Source organism: Ranitomeya variabilis, chromosome 3 (assembly GCF_051348905.1).
Source record: "Ranitomeya variabilis isolate aRanVar5 chromosome 3, aRanVar5.hap1, whole genome shotgun sequence".
Classification (NCBI taxonomy): Eukaryota; Metazoa; Chordata; class Amphibia; order Anura; family Dendrobatidae; genus Ranitomeya; species Ranitomeya variabilis.
Window position 1 is genome coordinate 620,960,281 of NC_135234.1, and position 18,375 is coordinate 620,978,655.

General features: G+C 44.4%; 1 protein-coding gene across 8 annotated transcripts in view; it reads right to left on the reverse strand.

Moving 5' to 3' along the window:
- The window catches only part of RCBTB2 (RCC1 and BTB domain containing protein 2), a 127,788-nt gene that overhangs the window by 53,595 nt on the left and 55,818 nt on the right, over positions 1–18,375 (reverse strand). For all 8 annotated transcript variants that reach the window (XM_077297412.1, XM_077297406.1, XM_077297407.1 and 5 more), the window contains one exon: positions 6,941–7,099. In XM_077297412.1, coding sequence (XP_077153527.1) covers positions 6,941–7,099 — 159 coding nt within the window. The remainder of the gene's footprint in view (positions 1–6,940; positions 7,100–18,375) is intronic.

Sequence of the window (18,375 nt, forward strand, 5' to 3'; positions counted from 1 at the left end):
ATCACACATTTATCACCTGTCCTGTGTGATTATGAGACAACTCCTTTGAGACAGCTTTACTCAATAAGTTGCATATATAAAACACAATGGCAGACAGAGTAAAGGTACCGTCACATTAAGCGACGCTGCAGCGATAGAAGTATTCAGACCTGCAGAAGAGATCTCAGATAGCCTCTGCAGGGCCACAATGCATAAGTAAACATGCTGGGCAATAAGATTGTATAAGTTACTATTGAAGATCAATGACAGCCTCTACTCAGAAGCAGTCATATACTGCCCCTAACAGGCAGAGAGTGGCTATGAGGACAGCTGTATGCGCTCTTCCTAGTCCAGTGTTAATCACATCGGCTTGCAATAGAGCTGTACGTACTTTTGTAATTTGCTTTATAATAAAAATACCGCACACTTCTCCCTATCCTGCTAGTTCATAAATGAGGAGTCTCAAACAAGGCGTCACAGAAGGCTGGGGCTGCACTCACTTCCCTGCAGCGTTTATTGCCCTTCCTGGAACAGGACCATCATCAGGTGGCAGCGCTGCCTTCTGAAGAGGTCATGAATCCATGGTAGTCGGCACTCTGCTTCTGTCTCCGCAGCTTCTAACTGTGAAACAAGACGTCATCACTGGAGCAGCCGGGCAAGTGTTGGAACCCTGGACAAACGGGTGGACCCGCTCGCCATCATGGACACCGGCATGATATGGAGTCAGGGGAGCCCGGTTCCAGCGCTGGCATCGGCCCTCCCCAAATACTCACCTCTTCCCATTCCCTGCAGCTCTGGTATCTTCAGCATCTTCTGACTCTCTGTGACATCTCAGGGCAGAGGGCACAATGGTATCACTATAGCATGCCGTTTGCCAAGCAGTGAGAGTGCCAGACGTTGAGGAAACCAGAGCTGGGGAAGGAGGAGGGGGTGAGTATTTGATTATTTCTTTTATGTATGGAGTACTATATACTGTATGGAGCAATACATGGGATCATTATATACTGTAGGGAGCAATATATGGGGCCATTATATACTATATGGAGCAATATATGGGGCCCAATAGTCTGCACTGAGCATTATATGGGGCCCATTATTCAGTATGGAACATTATATAGGGCCAATATACTGTATGGAGAAATATATGGGGCCCATAATACTGTACAGAGGACTATGTAGTGCCCAAAATTCTGTATGGAGGCCTATGTGGTGCCCATAATACTGGATGGAGGACTATACTGTCCGGTCTAAAATGAAACTGACTGCAGACTTGAATCCCCCAGGGCATGCACTGTGAGGATTTGCCGGTCTCTGAGCTATTGTAGAATTTACAATAGATATTCCTCATGTTATGTAAGAAGTGAGTGAAATCTTTGGCATTGTACTATACTTATAATTCTTATCTGTTCATCATGAATTGTGGTATGTGTTAAAAAGGTCCACTGAAACTAACTGATGGCCCACAAAAACCTGGGACCAGTCCGGCTTCTGCTGGTAAGCAAGATCAAGCTGTAATGAGTGATGTACTTCAGGATAGGACTTTATATACGGGACGTAAAAGTAATGTACTGTAGGTGCTGTACATAGAGGGGCAGAGAGGAGATAAGCTGTTGGAGAGGTCTGCAGCCGTGTAGGGAAGCAAGTGTTGATGAGAAATGTACAGTAGTTTCAGCTGATAAGAATAGGACGGCCTATGCAGGTACTATGTGATCCTGCACGCACACAGGAGCAGGGATTAAGAACATTTTTTTTTTTTTTTTTTTTTAAATCCTACACAAAAGATAGATTGTGCTATGCATGTACTGTTCTTTGGGAAAAGCAATGCACCATTTTACCCTTTTTTGGACCAGCTCCACCTATGTGCAGCACATTTTATGACATGTTGAGAGAACACACAGATTAGTAGTGTAGTATTATTCATCAATTTACAGGACTGGAAATGGAGCAAATTGTGTTAAGGTACCTTCACACGAAACGACATCGCTAGCGATCCGTGACGTTGCAGCGTCCTGGCTAGCGATATCGTTTCGTTTGACACGCAGCAGCGATCAGGATCCTGCTGTGATGTCGCTGGTCGCTGAATAAAGTCCAGAACTTTATTTGGTCGTCCGATCGCTGTGTATCGTTGTGTTTGAAAGCAAAAGCAACGATACCAGCGATGTTTTACACTGGTAACCAGGGTAAACATCGGGTTACCAAGCGCAGGGCCGCGCTTAGTAACCCGATGTTTACCCTGGTTACCAGCGTAAAAGTAAAAAAAACAAACAGTACATGCTCACCTGCGCGTCCCCCGGCGTCTGCTTCCTGACACTTACTGAGCGCCGGCCCGAAAGTGAAAGCACAGCGGTGACGTCACCGCTCTGCTGTTGGGGCCGGAGCTCAGTCAGTGTCAGGAAGCAGACGCTGGAGGACGAGCAGGTGAGCATGTACTGTTTGTTTTTTTTACATTTACGCTGGTAACCAGGGTAAACATCGGGTTACTAAGCGCGGCCCTACGCTTAGCAACCCGATGTTTACCCTGGTTACCCGGGGACCTCGGCATCGTTGGTCACTGGAGAGCGGTCTGTGTGACAGCTCTCCAGCGATCAAACAGCGACGCTGCGGCGATCGGCATCGTTGTCGCTATCGCTGCAGCGTCGCTTCGTGTGAAGGTACCTTTAATGAAATCAAAATGACATGTGAAATGTGGATGTCACAGCATCAACCACTGAGGATATATAGGTTCCCTCGATGAACAACAGTAGAATGCTTTACTATTGGATAACATATATGCTCTTTTTGATCAAACCAACTTTTCTAGGAATTAACTGGATAGTTTTAATGGACTCCTGTTACATGGAACAAAAAAGATCGACTTTTGACCTGAAAGTTATACTATTTCGGGACTTGATGGTTACAGGTCTTGATATACAGTTATAAATGAGATTTCTTTTTGTACTCAATACTTTTTATGTTGTTGAATCCTTTGTTACTTGTTTGTTTTGAAGTTCTTTTCAATAAAAACCAGATTAAACACAAAAAAAGATCCATTGGTTTTATCCCCATATGTGGCATACAGTGTTGGAGGAGTATATATCTTGTTTGCCATTATGAAAAAATTGAAATTAATATCAATGATCTTGTTTAAAAAAAATTAAAATACAAATTTTTCATGAGGCTTGAGAAAAAAAAAAAGAAAGAAAAGTAAAACTTAAATGTGTTTTAGTTGCAGAGTTTGTACATGCCCTGATTGAAGGATTAATGTACCAACATTCTTTTTTACTTTATTATAAAATGAGATAATGCACCATGCATCTGAGCACTCCTGCTAGTGTGACACCGAGATCTACTTATTACAGTAATTTCACAGCTTTCTCCACACTGACACTTGCAGATGAAGTCTGTTGGTGGGTGCTGTATGTCACATGCCACAGCCATGTTCAGCACGTAGTTGTGAATATGGGCCCTTCTCAGCACTTACATGTAAATAAGATCAATGACGATTGTCAGATGCAGGAAACACTATACAGCCGGACAAACTCAAGGAGGATCACGAAGTGCCACTAAATGAAACCACAGGAGAGATCATTCCACAGGAAAACAGGTCTTAAATATAAAGGAAAATGTGTCCTTGAGACTGTCAAAGCCAGGTGTGAAAATGTATGAGAAAGTTGGAGGATATGGCTGATCGCTGTATGTGTGGGGCTGTATTGGCTGGCATGCTGGGCATCATTATGTGATAATCTTACCATTACCCCTCCAAGTGGGCAAGACCTAAGTGACATAAGGGGGATCCTCAGGGGCCACACACCCATAATAATGCATTCTAGGGATATAAATTGCTAAGAGATACCATTATATAAATAATTTTTCTTCTAATCTGAATTATGATAAAATCCACACATTACAAGATCAGTGGTGTAGTTAGTGTAATTTACCATGACACATTGTAAAAGCCTTTGTGACAGGATTAGAAGATTTAGGCTATGTGCACACGTTCCGGATTTGTTGCAGAAAATTCCTGAGAAAAACCTGAAATTTTTGTGCGTTTTTGCGGCGGTTTTTGGTGTGTTTTTTTCCGGACATTTCCCAATGCATTTAATAGTGGGAAATCCGCAAAAAAAAAAAAAAAAAGGGCAAAAATTAATGAACAAGCTGCGTTTTTTACTGCGATGCGTTTTTTTCGTGGGAAAAAAACGCATCATGTGCACCAAACATGCGGAATTCATTCTAAGTGATGGGATGCTTATTGTATGCTGTTTTTTTGCGGTTTTATAGCGTTTTTATCGCGAAAAATCAGCAACATGTGCACACAGCCTTAAGAGATAACTGCACATTTTTCACCATGACATAAATAATATTCTTGGAAATGTAGTTACTTAATTTAAAAACATATAAACTCTATAGTAAACCTACACCAAAAGGACAGTCTGGGCTGGAAAGATATGTTGGGATGTTACACCATCCGTCTGGATACCTTGCTACGTCTCCAGTCCCTGGTAGTAGGCTCTCTGGTCTGGTAAAGTCTTGATTATTTTCTGTTTATGACGTGTGCAGAATAAATCTTACTTGTGAATTTCAAAAATGTACTAAAACGGTGGACATGTACAGTACATGTTCCATCAGTGTAAATAGTTATCTATCTGCACCTAATCCCGCACAGTATCAAATTCTATAACTTGATACTGGACAAGACAGGAGAGTCAGGGGAAAATGTGGCTGTAATCAAAAACCTTAGAGGTTAAAGTGGTGCTGCCATAAAACAGTAGCTTTCTACATGAAGACATCTTAGCAGCACGGTGGCTCAGTGGTTAGCACTGCAGCCTTGCAGCTCTGGAGTCCTGGGTTCAAATCCCACCAAGGACAACATCTGCAAGGAGTTTGTATGTTCTCCCCGTGTTTGGGTGGGTTTCCTCCGGGTACTCCAAAGACATACTGATAGGGAATTTAGAGTGTGAGCTGCATCGGGGACAGTGATTATGAGGTGTGCAAACTGTAAAGCGCTGCGGAATATGTTAGCGCTGTATAAAAATAAAGATTATTACTATCAAAGGTTTCGTCGGCATTTGCCAAGTTTCATTAGCACATTCATATCACTATTGATGAGGATATTTGGTACGATCATTTGCTGGTTGGCTCACTAGCAGATTACAGCCGATCTAGATCCCAGATGCAGGATCATCTCATGATCAGCTAATTATCAGGGAAGAGTTCTCGCAATAAAATTGGAAAAAGTTAAGTACCGTATAAGCCGAGAGTTTCAGCCCATTTTTGGGGGTTGAAAGTCCCCCTCTCAGCTTATACTCGAGTCATACCCAGGGGTTGGCAGGGGAGGGGGAGCGGGGGCTGTCTAATTATACTCACCTACTCCTCACGCGGTCCCTGCTTCCCCGGCGCCGCAGCTTCTTCCTGTACTGAGTGGTCACATGGTATAGCTCATTACAGTAATGAATATGCGGCTCCACCTCCCACAGGGGTGGAGCCGCATATTCATTATTGTAATGAGTGGTAACGGTGACTGCTCAATACAGGAAGAAGCTGCGGCGCCAGGGAAGCAGGGACTGCACCGCGCCAGGAGCAGGTGAGTATAACGGGGAGGGGAGCGCAGCGCTGCACGATATTCACCTGCTCCTCGTCCCGGCGTCGCTCCGTCTTCAGCGTCTTCTGCAGTGACATTCAGGTCAGAGGGCGCGGTGACGTGGTTAGTGCGTGCCCTCTGCCTAAACGTCAGTGCAGAAGACGCTGAAGATGGAGCGGCGCCGGAACGAAGTCAGGTGAATATTGCAAGTGCCGGGGGCCTGAGCGACGGAGAGGTGAGTATGTGATTTTTTTTTTTTATCGTAGCAACAGCAAATGGGGCAAGTGTCTGTATGGAGCATCTTATGGGGCCATAATCAACGTTTGTGCAGGATTATATGGGGCAAATATCTTTATGGAGCATCTTATGGGGCAATAATCAACGTTTGTGCAGCACTATATGGCGCAAATATCTTTATGGAGCATCTTATGGGGCCATAATTAACGTTTGTGGAGCATTATATGGGACAAGTGTCTGTATGGAGCATCCTATGAGCCATAATCAACATTTGTGCTGCATTATATGGGGCAAATGTGTCTATGGAGCATCTTATGGGGCCATTATTAACCTTTATGCAGGATTATATGGGGCATATTTTAATATAGAGCATCTTATGGGGCCATCATAAACTTTATGGAGCATTATACGGGGCTCCTGATTCAATATGGATATTCAAAAACACAACCTACTGATGTCTCAATTTTACTTTTATTGGTATCTATTTTTACTTTTGACATTTACCGGTAGCTACTGCATTTTCCACCTTAGGCTTATACTCGAGTCATTAAGTTTTCCCATTTTTTGTGGCAAAATTAGGGGGGTTCGGCTTATACTCGAGTATATACAGTAACTCTATATCCCTCGTTTTATCAAGATTAATCAGTAGGGAGCTCTGCTCCATTGCTTACCGAAAATTGATTGTTCAAGTTGGCGGTATTGCTGAACTGCTGACCCAAACTTTGGGTCTCCAATATGGCTAGCAGAGGCAGCATCAGAGCAGCACAGGAGCTCATGGAAACTCTATAGTAAAAGACCTTGCAAGTGTTGCGCTCTTGCGTAGGACTGGTCACAACTACAACGAGTAGTAAGAATTGTAGAATTGAAGACCACTCCATTCTAGAGAGAAGGGGATTTCAAGTCGCCAGTAGATTGCAAAGTTCCCCGTTTTCACAAGCTCATGCCAATTTTAACTATTTATAATTTTCAGCAACCATTTTAATCCACACTTTGTCTGCAGCGCTTTGTGATGGTAATTCTACACAACTTAATTGGAGAATAAAAAAACATTTTATTCTACCCAACTACTAATATTGATGTAGATGTATACAACGAGTTATGAAAAAAAAAAAGTATAACAAAAAAAAAAAAAAAAAAAATCACAAAAAACCCAGCAACTTCTCTTACCTCACCGTTGTCCACTATAGCCATGGAGCTCATCTGACCACAAGCAATGCCAACAACAATCTTATTCTGTAGACAACTAGTTACTCTTCTAGGGATTTGCTGATTTGCTGTAGAGCCAGATCCAACTTGCCCTGAATTATTATATCCCCAAGCATACACCTTTTGGAATAAAGAAAAAAAAAAAATTATGATTAATCAAAAATTTTGTCAAACACAGATAAAAGCATCAGGAAAAATACTGGGCGGTTATAGCTCAATACTTCCAGACTGCCAAAAGCTATTACATGTCAGACTGGTCTGCAAATGACTGAAGGACATTTTAGAATTTCACTACATTGTCCGCAGCTGCAGAAGAGGGGAGCTGGCTGACAGACAGCAGGACTGCCCATGGAGATGGCGAAGTTTAATCACCACATCTTCCTTCCTGACTCCTGTACACCGAGCTAACTGAGAAATGTGTATACAGTTTATAAAACCACCATTATATATACACACACACATATACATACATATATACATCATATACAATTCCCCCTTTGACATCATCAAGAAAACAAGTTAAATTGTTAAAGAGAGAGTATGTGTGTGCTGAAGGGACTACTGGGGGGGTTATTTCCACTCTTTATAAAGACTTGCTGCACACTTTCCTGTTAAGGTTTCCAATACTGGCGAGAGCTAAGTGGGAGAGGGATCTGGGCCCAATGGAGAATGAAACTTGGGAGTCGGTGCTGGAGTGGGTTCCACGGCTGTCTCTGAGCGAACCGTATAGGCTGTCACAGCTTTATGTAATACACAGAGTTTACAAGTCTCCGAAGGTGTTATATAAGGCAGGCTTGCTTGATGATTCTCAGTGCCCGAGGTGTAAATCTACAGATGCAGATATATTTCATATGATGTGGACGTGTCCAAGACTGGCTGCTTTTTGGTTGGTAGTTTTGAGTCGTGTGGAAGGAGCATACAGATGCACGGTGCCAAGGGACCCGATGGTGTGCTTGTTGGGGTGCGTGGATGAGATTGGAGTGGATAACAACCTGAAGACCGCTATTGCCAGATTGCTGTATATGGCCCGGAAGGTAATAACGCGAAATTGGATTAAGGACGAGCCGCCTTCAAGAAGAGAATTCCTCCAATATGTGAAGCAGGGCCTGAAACTGGAAAAGGGGTTTTATCAGAAAAGAGGGAAAATTGAAATGTTCGATAAGCTGTGGTCTCCGTGGCTTGCCATGGGATAGGTTTGTTATAGAGACCGAGTGAATCAAGACCCTGAATTGGTGAAAACATAACACGTGGCCTATGGTCCTAACTGAGGGGATAGTCATCCTATAGATTTGAGTGTGGAGCTATTAAACAAGGTGGGCTGTCTTATTGGGGGGGCGGGATAAGTTGGGTTTGCGGGGTTCGTTTGGGGGGAAAACTTTGCACTGAAAACAAGAATGTAACATATCAACTGTAATGTTATTCTTAATAAAAATTTATTTGAGTAAAAAAAAAAAAAATTGTTAAAGAGAATTGTAAGAAATAAAGAAAACAAAAGTACCTTATACATTTTTTCGTTCCTTACAGCAGTGAATAGTGTGAAATTTGTATAAAAAATAACTAACAAAAGCAAAACACCTGTTAAGTTCCCTCAGCTGCTCCAGTGGACAAAAACCCGGAAGGGTCATAAGAGCAGGGGAGATTTAAAAGGGACTCATCATGCCTGAAGTTCTACTCTTTTCTCTTCACTCTCCTGCTCATTCCTAGGTTAATATGAAAACTGGACGAAACGAGGTCACAATGTGGATTCTTGTTCACGTTACAGAGGTTTTGGAAAATATATGTCTAATCTTTGGCTTTATCTATATATTTGCTGTGCTTTTGTTTCGTTCCTAAATAAAAAATAGGTATTAAGCTTACCGTTAATGATGTTTCCAGGAGTCCATCCTGACAGCACCCTGGAGGACGTCCTCCTCCCCTTGTTGGGACAGGAAACACACGAGTTTAAAAGGTCATGTCCCACCCCTAATCCTCAGTGTTGTAACAAGAACCGCTACAAGGATATGCAGAAAAGAAGTTTAATGAAGACTTCAAACATAATACATTGAATCCAGACATATTACATCATATGTTAGAAACATGTTACATACATGCCAGATTTACACAAACATGATATAAATATTGTAGGGAGGGAACTACTAGTGCTGTCAGGATGGACTCCTGGAAACATCATTAACGGTAAGCTTAATACCTATTTTCCAGGACGTCATCCTGACAGCACCCTGGAGAGTACCAAAGCACCTCCTCAGGGTCGGATTACCGCTTGGAGAACCTTTCTCCCAAACGCAGTATGTTGACCAGACAAAACATCAAGTTTATAATGTTTACAAAAAGTGTTGGCATTAGCCCAAGTCGCGGCCTTACAAATTTGTTCTAAAGAGGCCCCTGCCCTCTCTGCCCAAGAAGTAGCTATCCCACGGGTAGAATGTACGTGGAGACCCTCTGGGGGAGGAACCCCTTGAGACTGGTAGGCCTCCGAGATCACGGACGTGATCCACCGATCGATAGAGGCCTTAGAGGCCTTCTTACCCTTATTTTTTCCCCCATATAGAATAAATAAATTCGGATCAGTACGCCAAGAGATGGTAGCTGCCAGGTAGTCTAGAACCGCCTGCCTGACATCCAGAGAATGTAATTCCCTTTCTTTAGCATTAGTGGGGTTATTGCAGAATGATGGCAACACGACTTCTTGGTTTCTATTTTTAATTGTTCCTACTTTTGGGATAAAGGAGGGGTCCAGTTTAAGAATTAGGCAATCGTCTCTAACCTGGAGGTACGGGTCCCTAGTACACAGGGCCTGAATTTCCCCCACCCTTTTAGCCGTGGTGATTGCCACTAGAAATGCCGTTTTGCGAGTGAGTACCGAAATGGGCATATCAATGGAAGAAGCGTAAAAGGTCCTTACAGAGGAACCTAAGGACCAGATTAAGGTCCCAAGAGGGCGATAAATGCCTAATAGTAGGGCGCAACCTCTGTGTGGCTCTGATGAATTTAACTATCCACGGGTGAGAGGCTAGGGGATAGTCTAGGAAGGAGCTAAGTGCCGAAATCTGCACCTTCAAGGTGCTAGGTTTGAGACCTTTGTCAAACCCAGCCTGAAGGAAATCTAGGATTCTGGGTAAGTCAGGAGTGCCTGCCGTAACCTCAGACCTGCCACCTTCCAGACAGAATCGCCTCCAGATTTTAAGGTAGATTGCGGAAGTAACAGGCTTTCTACTGGACTTGATAGTTGTTATCACTCGACTTGATAGGCCCTTTGCTTTCAGAATGAGCCGCTCAGGATCTATGCTGAGAGACGGAGTTTCTCTGGATTTGGGTGAAGAACCGGGCCTTGGTGGATGACATCCGGTCTGAGAGGAAGCTCTAGTGGATCTGCTATTGCCAGCTGTAGTAGAAGGGAGAACCAGCTCCTTCTTGGCCAGTATGGGACGACCAATATGACCCGGGCTTGATCCTGTTTGATCTTCCTGAGAACAGCCGGGATTAATGCCAGAGGAGGGAAAGCATATGAGAGAGGTTCCGTCCAGACCTGGCTCAGAGCGTCTATCCCTTCCGGAAGATCTCGAGGGTTCAGTGAGAAGAATTTTGAGACCTTCGAATTTTTCCTGGTTGCAAATAGGTCTATGCAAGGAGTCCCCCAGCAAAGACACAACTCCTGGAAGATGTCCTGGTTGAGTTCCCATTCTGTCGGGAACACCCTTCTCCTGCTGAGGTAATCTGCTATGATGTTTTGGGACCCTTCCAGGTGAATCGCTGAGATGGAAAGAACCGATCTTTCTGCCCACCGAAATATCCGATCCGCCAGTTTCTGAAGCAGATGGTGTCTTGCGCCTCCCTGATGTTTCAGGAAAGAGACTGTTGTCACATTGTCGGACATTATCCTGACATGGCGATTTTCCAGGATGTGTCGGTTCCTCTTCAAAGCTTCCCAAACAGCGTACAGTTCTTTGAAGTTGGAGGAGCTCTGGGAGACTTCCTCCGGCCATCTTCCCTGAAGGAACCTGTTTTCTAAGTGAGCTCCCCAGCCCCAGGCGCTGGCATCTGTAGTGACTACTACGTGGGGCTCGGCAGACCATAACACCCCTTTCCTTAGGTTTTCTGGTTCTGTCCACCAAAGGAGAGACTCTCTTACCAGAGGAGTTAGTCTCAAGGTTCTGTCCAGAGAAGCTAGACGTCTGTCCCATTTGGACAGGATTAGTTTCTGCAGCGACCTGGAATGGAACTGAGCCCATCTTACGCATGGAATACAGGCAGTCATTAGGCCGAGGACACTCATGGCCACTCTTATTGACCCTCCTTGGCTTAAAAGGATCCGGATCTGGGACTGTATTGCTTCCAGCTTGGGCTCGGGGAGGAGAGATATTCTGTTCGTCGAGTCCAGATACACTCCCAGAAATGTTTTTCTGTGTTCTGGGGTTAGGTCAGATTTCTTCCAATTTATGACCCATCCTAATTCTTCCATCACCGAAATGGTTCGGTTCCTGTGATCTGATAGAATCTCTGGCGTTCTTGCTACCAGGAGGAAGTCGTCGAGATATGGGACTATTATGATCCCTTGACTTCTTATGAAAGCGACAATCTCGGACACCAGCTTTGTAAAGATACGGGGAGCTGAGGCAAGCCCGAACGGAAGGCACTGGAACTGGTAGTGACAGGTCCCGGATGGCAGAACTACCGCAAACCTCAGAAACTTCTGAGACGAGGGGTGGATTGGGACCTGATAGTAGGCACTCTTCAGGTCGAGAGTGCACATCACGGCATTCCGATCTATGAGAAGGATCGCCGACCGGATAGACTCCATACGGAACCTCTTGTACCTTACCCAGGCATTCAGAGGCTTCAGATTTATTATAGTGCGAGATTCCCCGGATGGTTTTGCGATGGAGAAAAGGGAGGCATAATGACCCTGGCTTACTTCCCGAGGTGGTACTGGTACTATGACCTCTGAGGACAGCATGTCCTTTAGGTCTATCATCATTGGGGAGTCCCGTGATATAACCGTAGGTGCGATAAATCTGTCTGGCGGAGGAAAGTAAAATTCGATACGGTAGCCCTCTGACACAGTCCGAAGAACCCAATTGTTTTGAGTGATTCGGGCCCATTTGTGCGCGAAGTGACGGAGCCTCCCCCCTATAAGTGTGGCGTCATTGCGGTTTAGATTTTGAGGAGGGACTGAAAAAGAAACTTCTGTTTCTATTGCCCTGGTTACGGGAGCCTCTATAAGATCCTCTATGGGATCTACCTCCTCTAGAGTCAGTCTGTCTTCGGAAGGTGAATCCCCTTCGAAAGGACTGAGGTTTCCTAGTTTTGTCCTCCGGAAACCCCTTCTTTTTATCCGAAGCTGACTCTAGGATAGTATCCAGAGGAGGCCCGAATACTCGAGCTCCGGAGAAGGGGATTGAGCATAGCTTAGATTTGGAAGCACTATCCCCAGACCAGGATCTTAACCAGACCGCCCTCCTAGCCGCGTTCGATAGCGAACCACTCCTAGCCGAGAATCTGACTGATTCAGCAGTCATATCGGACAGAAAGGCCGTGGCGGACCTCATAATAGGGATGGATTTTAAAATTTCAGATCTCGGGGTCTTATTGGACAGGTGTTCTTCCAATTGACCCATCCACAGATACACAGAGCGAGCTACCGAGGTAGCCGCTATGTTGGTTTTAATCAGAGCCGCGGAAGATTCCCAGGCTCTTTTCAAAAGGATGTCAGACTTCCTATCCATGGGATCGCGCAGGCTTGAAGAGTCCTCAAAAGGTATGGCAGTCTTTTTAGCCACCTTCGCCACTGGAACGTCAACCTTAGGGATTTCTTCCCACAGTTTTACGTCCTCAGGTTCAAATGGTAGACGAGCTTTGAACTCCTTGGATAACACCAGCCGGCGTTGCGCTTCCTTCCACTCCTCCATTATCATGGCTTTAATGTGTTCGCTAACGGGGAATACAGTCTGCTGACGTGACATAAGTCCCCCAAACATGAGGTCCTGCCTGGACTGTGGTTTAGGAGTTTCTTCTATCTGCATGGTGCACCGTACTGCCTGCACCAGGTCATTTGTCTCTTCTGCCTGGAAGAGAGATTTTCTTTGGTGGTCTTGCTTCCTGACGGAAGCTCGCCCTCTTCCTCTGAGACGAAGTCCTCTGAATTAGACTTGTCCTCAGAAGTAAACTCTGGTTCTCGTTCCTGTCTGGCCCTCTTGCGGCTGGGAATAGGACTGGGCTTCTGCACCATATTGGATAACGAAGCCTGTACCTCCTCACGTATAAGGGATCTCATCTCGGACAGTAATGTCGGCTGTTCGTCCCTCACGACCTTAGACGTACAATCTGCACACAAAGTCTTTCCGTGGGAATCCGGGAGCTTCGCATTACAGATAGGGCATCTAGCAGATTTTCCTGAGGCTTTGCCGGATCTCCTAGCCTGACCAGAGGAACCAGAGGGGCCAGCAGGGGTTCCCTTATCCTTAAATGACATAAGATAGGGATAAGCGCTGGGGTAAGCCTGCTTCTAGGTGCGGATAGGGGTCTGCGCTATGCGCACTTACCACCTCCTCGACCGGCATACTCGCATCCATGATGAGTAAAGCAGGTCCCCGCAGCTTGTAGCGACGGAACAGGAGCGCAGAGGCGTCGGAACAGGAGCGCTGAGGCGTCGGAACAGGAGCGCTGAGTGAAGCAGGTCCCCGCAGCTTGAAGCGTCGGAACAGGAGCGCTTCAGCCGATATGCGTTCCACAGTGGAACGCACGCTTTCCCCTTTCAGTGCAGCGTTACCGGAAGTGACGGTAACGGATGCCGAAAACCGGAAGTGACGCCGTCCTGGTCACTTCCGCCTAGGGACGCTGATCTGGATACCACGCTGCTCCATACAGCGTGGATGGCGTCCGCAGCCGAGAGCCTCCCACCGGGAGGAGCGGCTACCACCAGGAGTCTCGTCCACTCCTGGTCTTTGGAGCAGAGGGACCCCCCACCGGAGGGTGTCTGCCCTGAGCCTCTTGACAGGGGGAAGGATATTGGCAAGCCGCACGATCCCCCTGAGCTCTGGTAAGCTTGCAGCTTTTCACTCGTGCATCCTTTAGTTGCAGGGACAGGAAAAACACTGAGGATTAGGGGTGGGACATGACCTTTTAAACTCGTGTGTTTCCTGTCCCAACAAGGGGAGGAGGACGTCCTCCAGGGTGCTGTCAGGATGACGTCCTGGAAAAATAACATTTCCCACATTTCGAATTTACATCAGAACAATTTTTTAAACAGTTTTTTTTTGTTAGGAAGTTATAACGGGGAAGAGGTGACCAGCGATTTCTCATTTTTCCAACAAAATGTACATAATCATTTTTTTTATTACTAAATAAATCAAAAAAATCAATAGGGGAAAAGGTAAGACCCTTCACCAAAACCCTGTGTTTTCCACAGCTGCAAGTTCCAGATATAATATGGACTACAAAGCACGTGAACAAACGTAGATATCTCAACTAAATGAGGTTTTTAATGATGATCCTGGTGTGGTTTTAATTGGTGTCAGCAGAAATGTTCAGGACTCTAACAAGATTAAAAGACTTACTTTAAGAGGACCAAGGTATAATGAAATAAAGCCTTCCTTGAGAGATAAAGGCTTGGAATACTAGTGTTTCCAGTATAGGAGAGGACGGATGAGATGTTTAACCGCCTTTACCCCCATTACTCCACAAATTCTGTTTTCACCTTCATGATCAGGCCAATTTTTACAAAACTGACCATTGTCACTTTATGAGGTAATAAGTATTTTTTCGTGACATTGTACCTCATGATAGTGGTAAAATTTCTTTGATTTTGTTTTTTGTTAGGAAATTATAAGGGTTGAAAGTTGAACAACGATTTCTCATTTATGTAACAATTTTTTTTTATTATTATTATTTATTTATTTATTTATTTTTTAGGGACATCACATCACATTTGAAGTTACCTTGAGGGGCCTATATAACAAAAAAATACCCAAAATAATAATAATAATTTTAATTTCTATAGCGCCGACATATTCCGCAGCACTTTACATTTTAGAGGGGACTTGTACAGACAATAAGACATTACAGAATCACATAAATAACGGATACCAAAAGGAATGAGGGCTCTGCTCACAAGCTTAGAATCTATGAGGAAATAGGGGAGACATGAAAGGTGGATGGTAACAACTGCCTTCATTGTTCTGACCAGCCATAATGTAATAAATCGGGTGTTCATATAGTGCTGCATGAACCAGTTATCAACCAGAATTTGGAAAAGTACAGACACAGAGGGCTATTAAATGCATAAAGAGTGTGAGAACATGATACGAGGGTCCTGGTTATGAAGAAAATTTTGAATGGGCAACACTGGGAAAGTTAAATAAATGTGTTGAGGCGGTAGGCTAGTCTGAAGAAATCCGTCTTTTGGGCACGCTTAAAACTGTGGGCATTGGAGATTAATCGAATTATCCTGGGTAGTGCTATCCAAAGAATTTGTACAGCACATGAGAGGTCTTGGAGACAGGAGTGGAGGTTCTGATTATTGAGGATGTTAACCTTAGTTCAGAACGGAGGGCACGGGTAGGGTGGTAGACTGAGACGAGGGAGGAGATGTAGGGTGGTGCTGAACCGTGGAGCGCTTTGTGGGCGAGACTGATAAATTTATAGTGAACTCTGGAGTGTATAGGTAACCAGTGCACTGACTGGCACAAGGCAGAGGCATTGGTGTAACTGTTTGTGAGGAATATGATCCTGGCTGATACCATTCTAAAATGTGGAAGGAAAAAAAAAAAAAAAATGAACATTAACTTTTTGTCACAAAATGTTTTACTTTAGATCCAAATTTTATTATTTTTTGCAAGGTTAACATAAATAATGCACCTAAAAATATGTTGAGCAATTTCTCTTGAGTACACCGATACCTCATATGTCGGGGGAAAACTACTGTTTGGCCGCACAGCAGGGTTTAGAAGGGAAGGAGCGCAATTTGACTTTTTGAATGCAAAATTTGCTGGAATAACTAGCGGACGCCATGTCGTGTTTGGAGAACCCCTGAAGTGCATAAACAGTGGAAACCCCCACAAGTCATTTTGGAAACTAGACCCCCCAGAGAACTTATCTATCTTATGTGTGTGATGAGCACCTTGAACGCCCAGGTGCATCACAGAAGTCTAGAACATTGAGGTGTGAAAATAAAAAAATAAAAACATTTTCCCCACAAAGATTTTTTTAGCCCTAAGTTTTGCATTTTCACAAGGGTAACAGGAGAAAGTGCACCATACAATTTGTTGTGCAAATTTCTCCTGAGTATGCAGAAACCCCATATGTGGGGGTAAACTACTATTTGGGCTCACAGCAAAGCGCCGATGCAAGGGCAGAGGAGCTTTCTACCCTCTACCTGCTTGTCAAATGCTGCGATCGAAGCATTTAGGGGGTTAAAGTGCCAGGAACAGTGCAGGCACCGCTCATGGCACTGAGAACCGGGTGTTAGGTGTCAGAATCAGCTGACACCCGGCAGCAATCGCGCTCGCACAGTCACTGCACGCATGAAAATCACCAGGAAGTCGCCATACATCTGCAAGTGCCAGGTGACCTGGACGTATGGATACTTCTAAGCTCGTACAGGGGTTAAGTGTACCTTCCCACCTGCATGTTTTCTCTCTATGTCCACCTATGCTGAAAACCTTTGAATGACAGGCTTCAAACAGACAGGGAAAAATGGAAATAGATGAAAAACAAACATTGGGGAAAGTCTTAGTTACTTACCGTTAACAGTATTTTTCGGAGCCCATAACAGCACCAACGAGAGAGGGAATCCGCCCTTCTGGAACAGGAAACCTACAGATACAAAAGGGTGGCACCTCTCCCACGTATCAATTGGATTACAGAGCTCGAGAGGACTACCAAGGTTAATGGCAAAAAAAATGTACAATACTCTAATGACTAACTATTTCATATACAGTTAGGTCCATATATATTTGGACAGAGACAACATTTTTCTCATTTTGGTTATAGACATTACCACAATGAATTTTAAACAAAACAATTCAGATGCAGTTGAAGTTCAGACTTTCAGCTTTCATTTGAGGGTATCCACATTAAAATTGGATGAAGGGTTTAGGAGTTTCAGCTCCTTAACATGTGCCACCCTGTTTTTAAAGGGACCAAAAGTAATTGGACAGATTCAATAATTTTAAATAAAATGTTCATTTCTAGTACTTGGTTGAAAACCCTTTGTTGGCAATGACTGCCTGAAGTCTTGAACTCATGGACATCACCAGACGCTGTGTTTCCTCCTTTTTGATGCTCTGCCAGGCCTTCACTGCGGTGGTTTTCAGATGCTGTTTGTTTGTGGGCCTTTCTGTCTGAAGTTTAGTCTTTAACAAGTGAAATGCATGCTCAATTGGGTTGAGATCAGGTGACTGACTTGGCCATTCAAGAATATTCCACTTCTTTGCTTTAATAGACTCCTGGGTTGCTTTGGCTTCATGTTTTGGGTCATTGTCCATCTGTAGTATGAAACGACGACCAATCAGTTTGGCTGCATTTGGCTGGACCTGAGCACACAGTATGGCTCTGAATACCTCAGAATTCATTTGGCTGCTTCTGTCCTGTGTCACATCATCAATAAACACTAGTGACCCAGTGCCACTGGCAGCCATGCATGCCCAAGCCATCACACTGCCTCCGCCGTGTTTTACAGATGATGTGGTATGCTTTGGATCATGAGCTGTACCAAGCCTTCGCCATACTTTTCTCTTTCCATCATTCTGGTAGAGGTTGATCTTGGTTTCATCTGTCCAAAGAATGTTCTTCCTGAACTGTGCTGGCTTTTTTAGATGTTTTTTAGCAAAGTCCAGTCTAGCCTTTTTATTCTTGACACTTATGAGTGGCTTGCACCGTGCAGTGGACCCTCTGTATTTACTTTCATGCAGTCTTCTCTTTATGATAGATTTGGATATTGATACGCCGACCTCCGGGAGAGTGTTGGTCAGTTGGTTGGCTGTTGTGAAGGGGTTTCTCTTTACCATGGAGATTATTCTGCGATCACCCACCACTGTTGTCTTCCGTGGGCGCCCAGGTCTTTTTGCATTGATGAGATCACCAGTGCTGTCTTTCCTTCTCAGGATGTACCAAACTGTACATTTTGCCACTCCTAATATTGTAGCAATTTCTCGGATGGGTTTTTTCTCTGTTTTCACAGCTTAAGAATGGCTTGTTTCACCTTCATGGAGAGCACTTTTGACCGCATGTTTACTTCATAGGAAAACCTTCCAAATGCAAGCACCACACCTCAAATCAACTCCAGGCCTTTTATCTGCTTAGTTGAGAATGACATAATGAAGGGATTGCCCACACCTGTCCATGAAATAGCCTTGGAGTCAATTGTCCAATTACTTTTGGTCCCTTTAAAAAACAGGGTG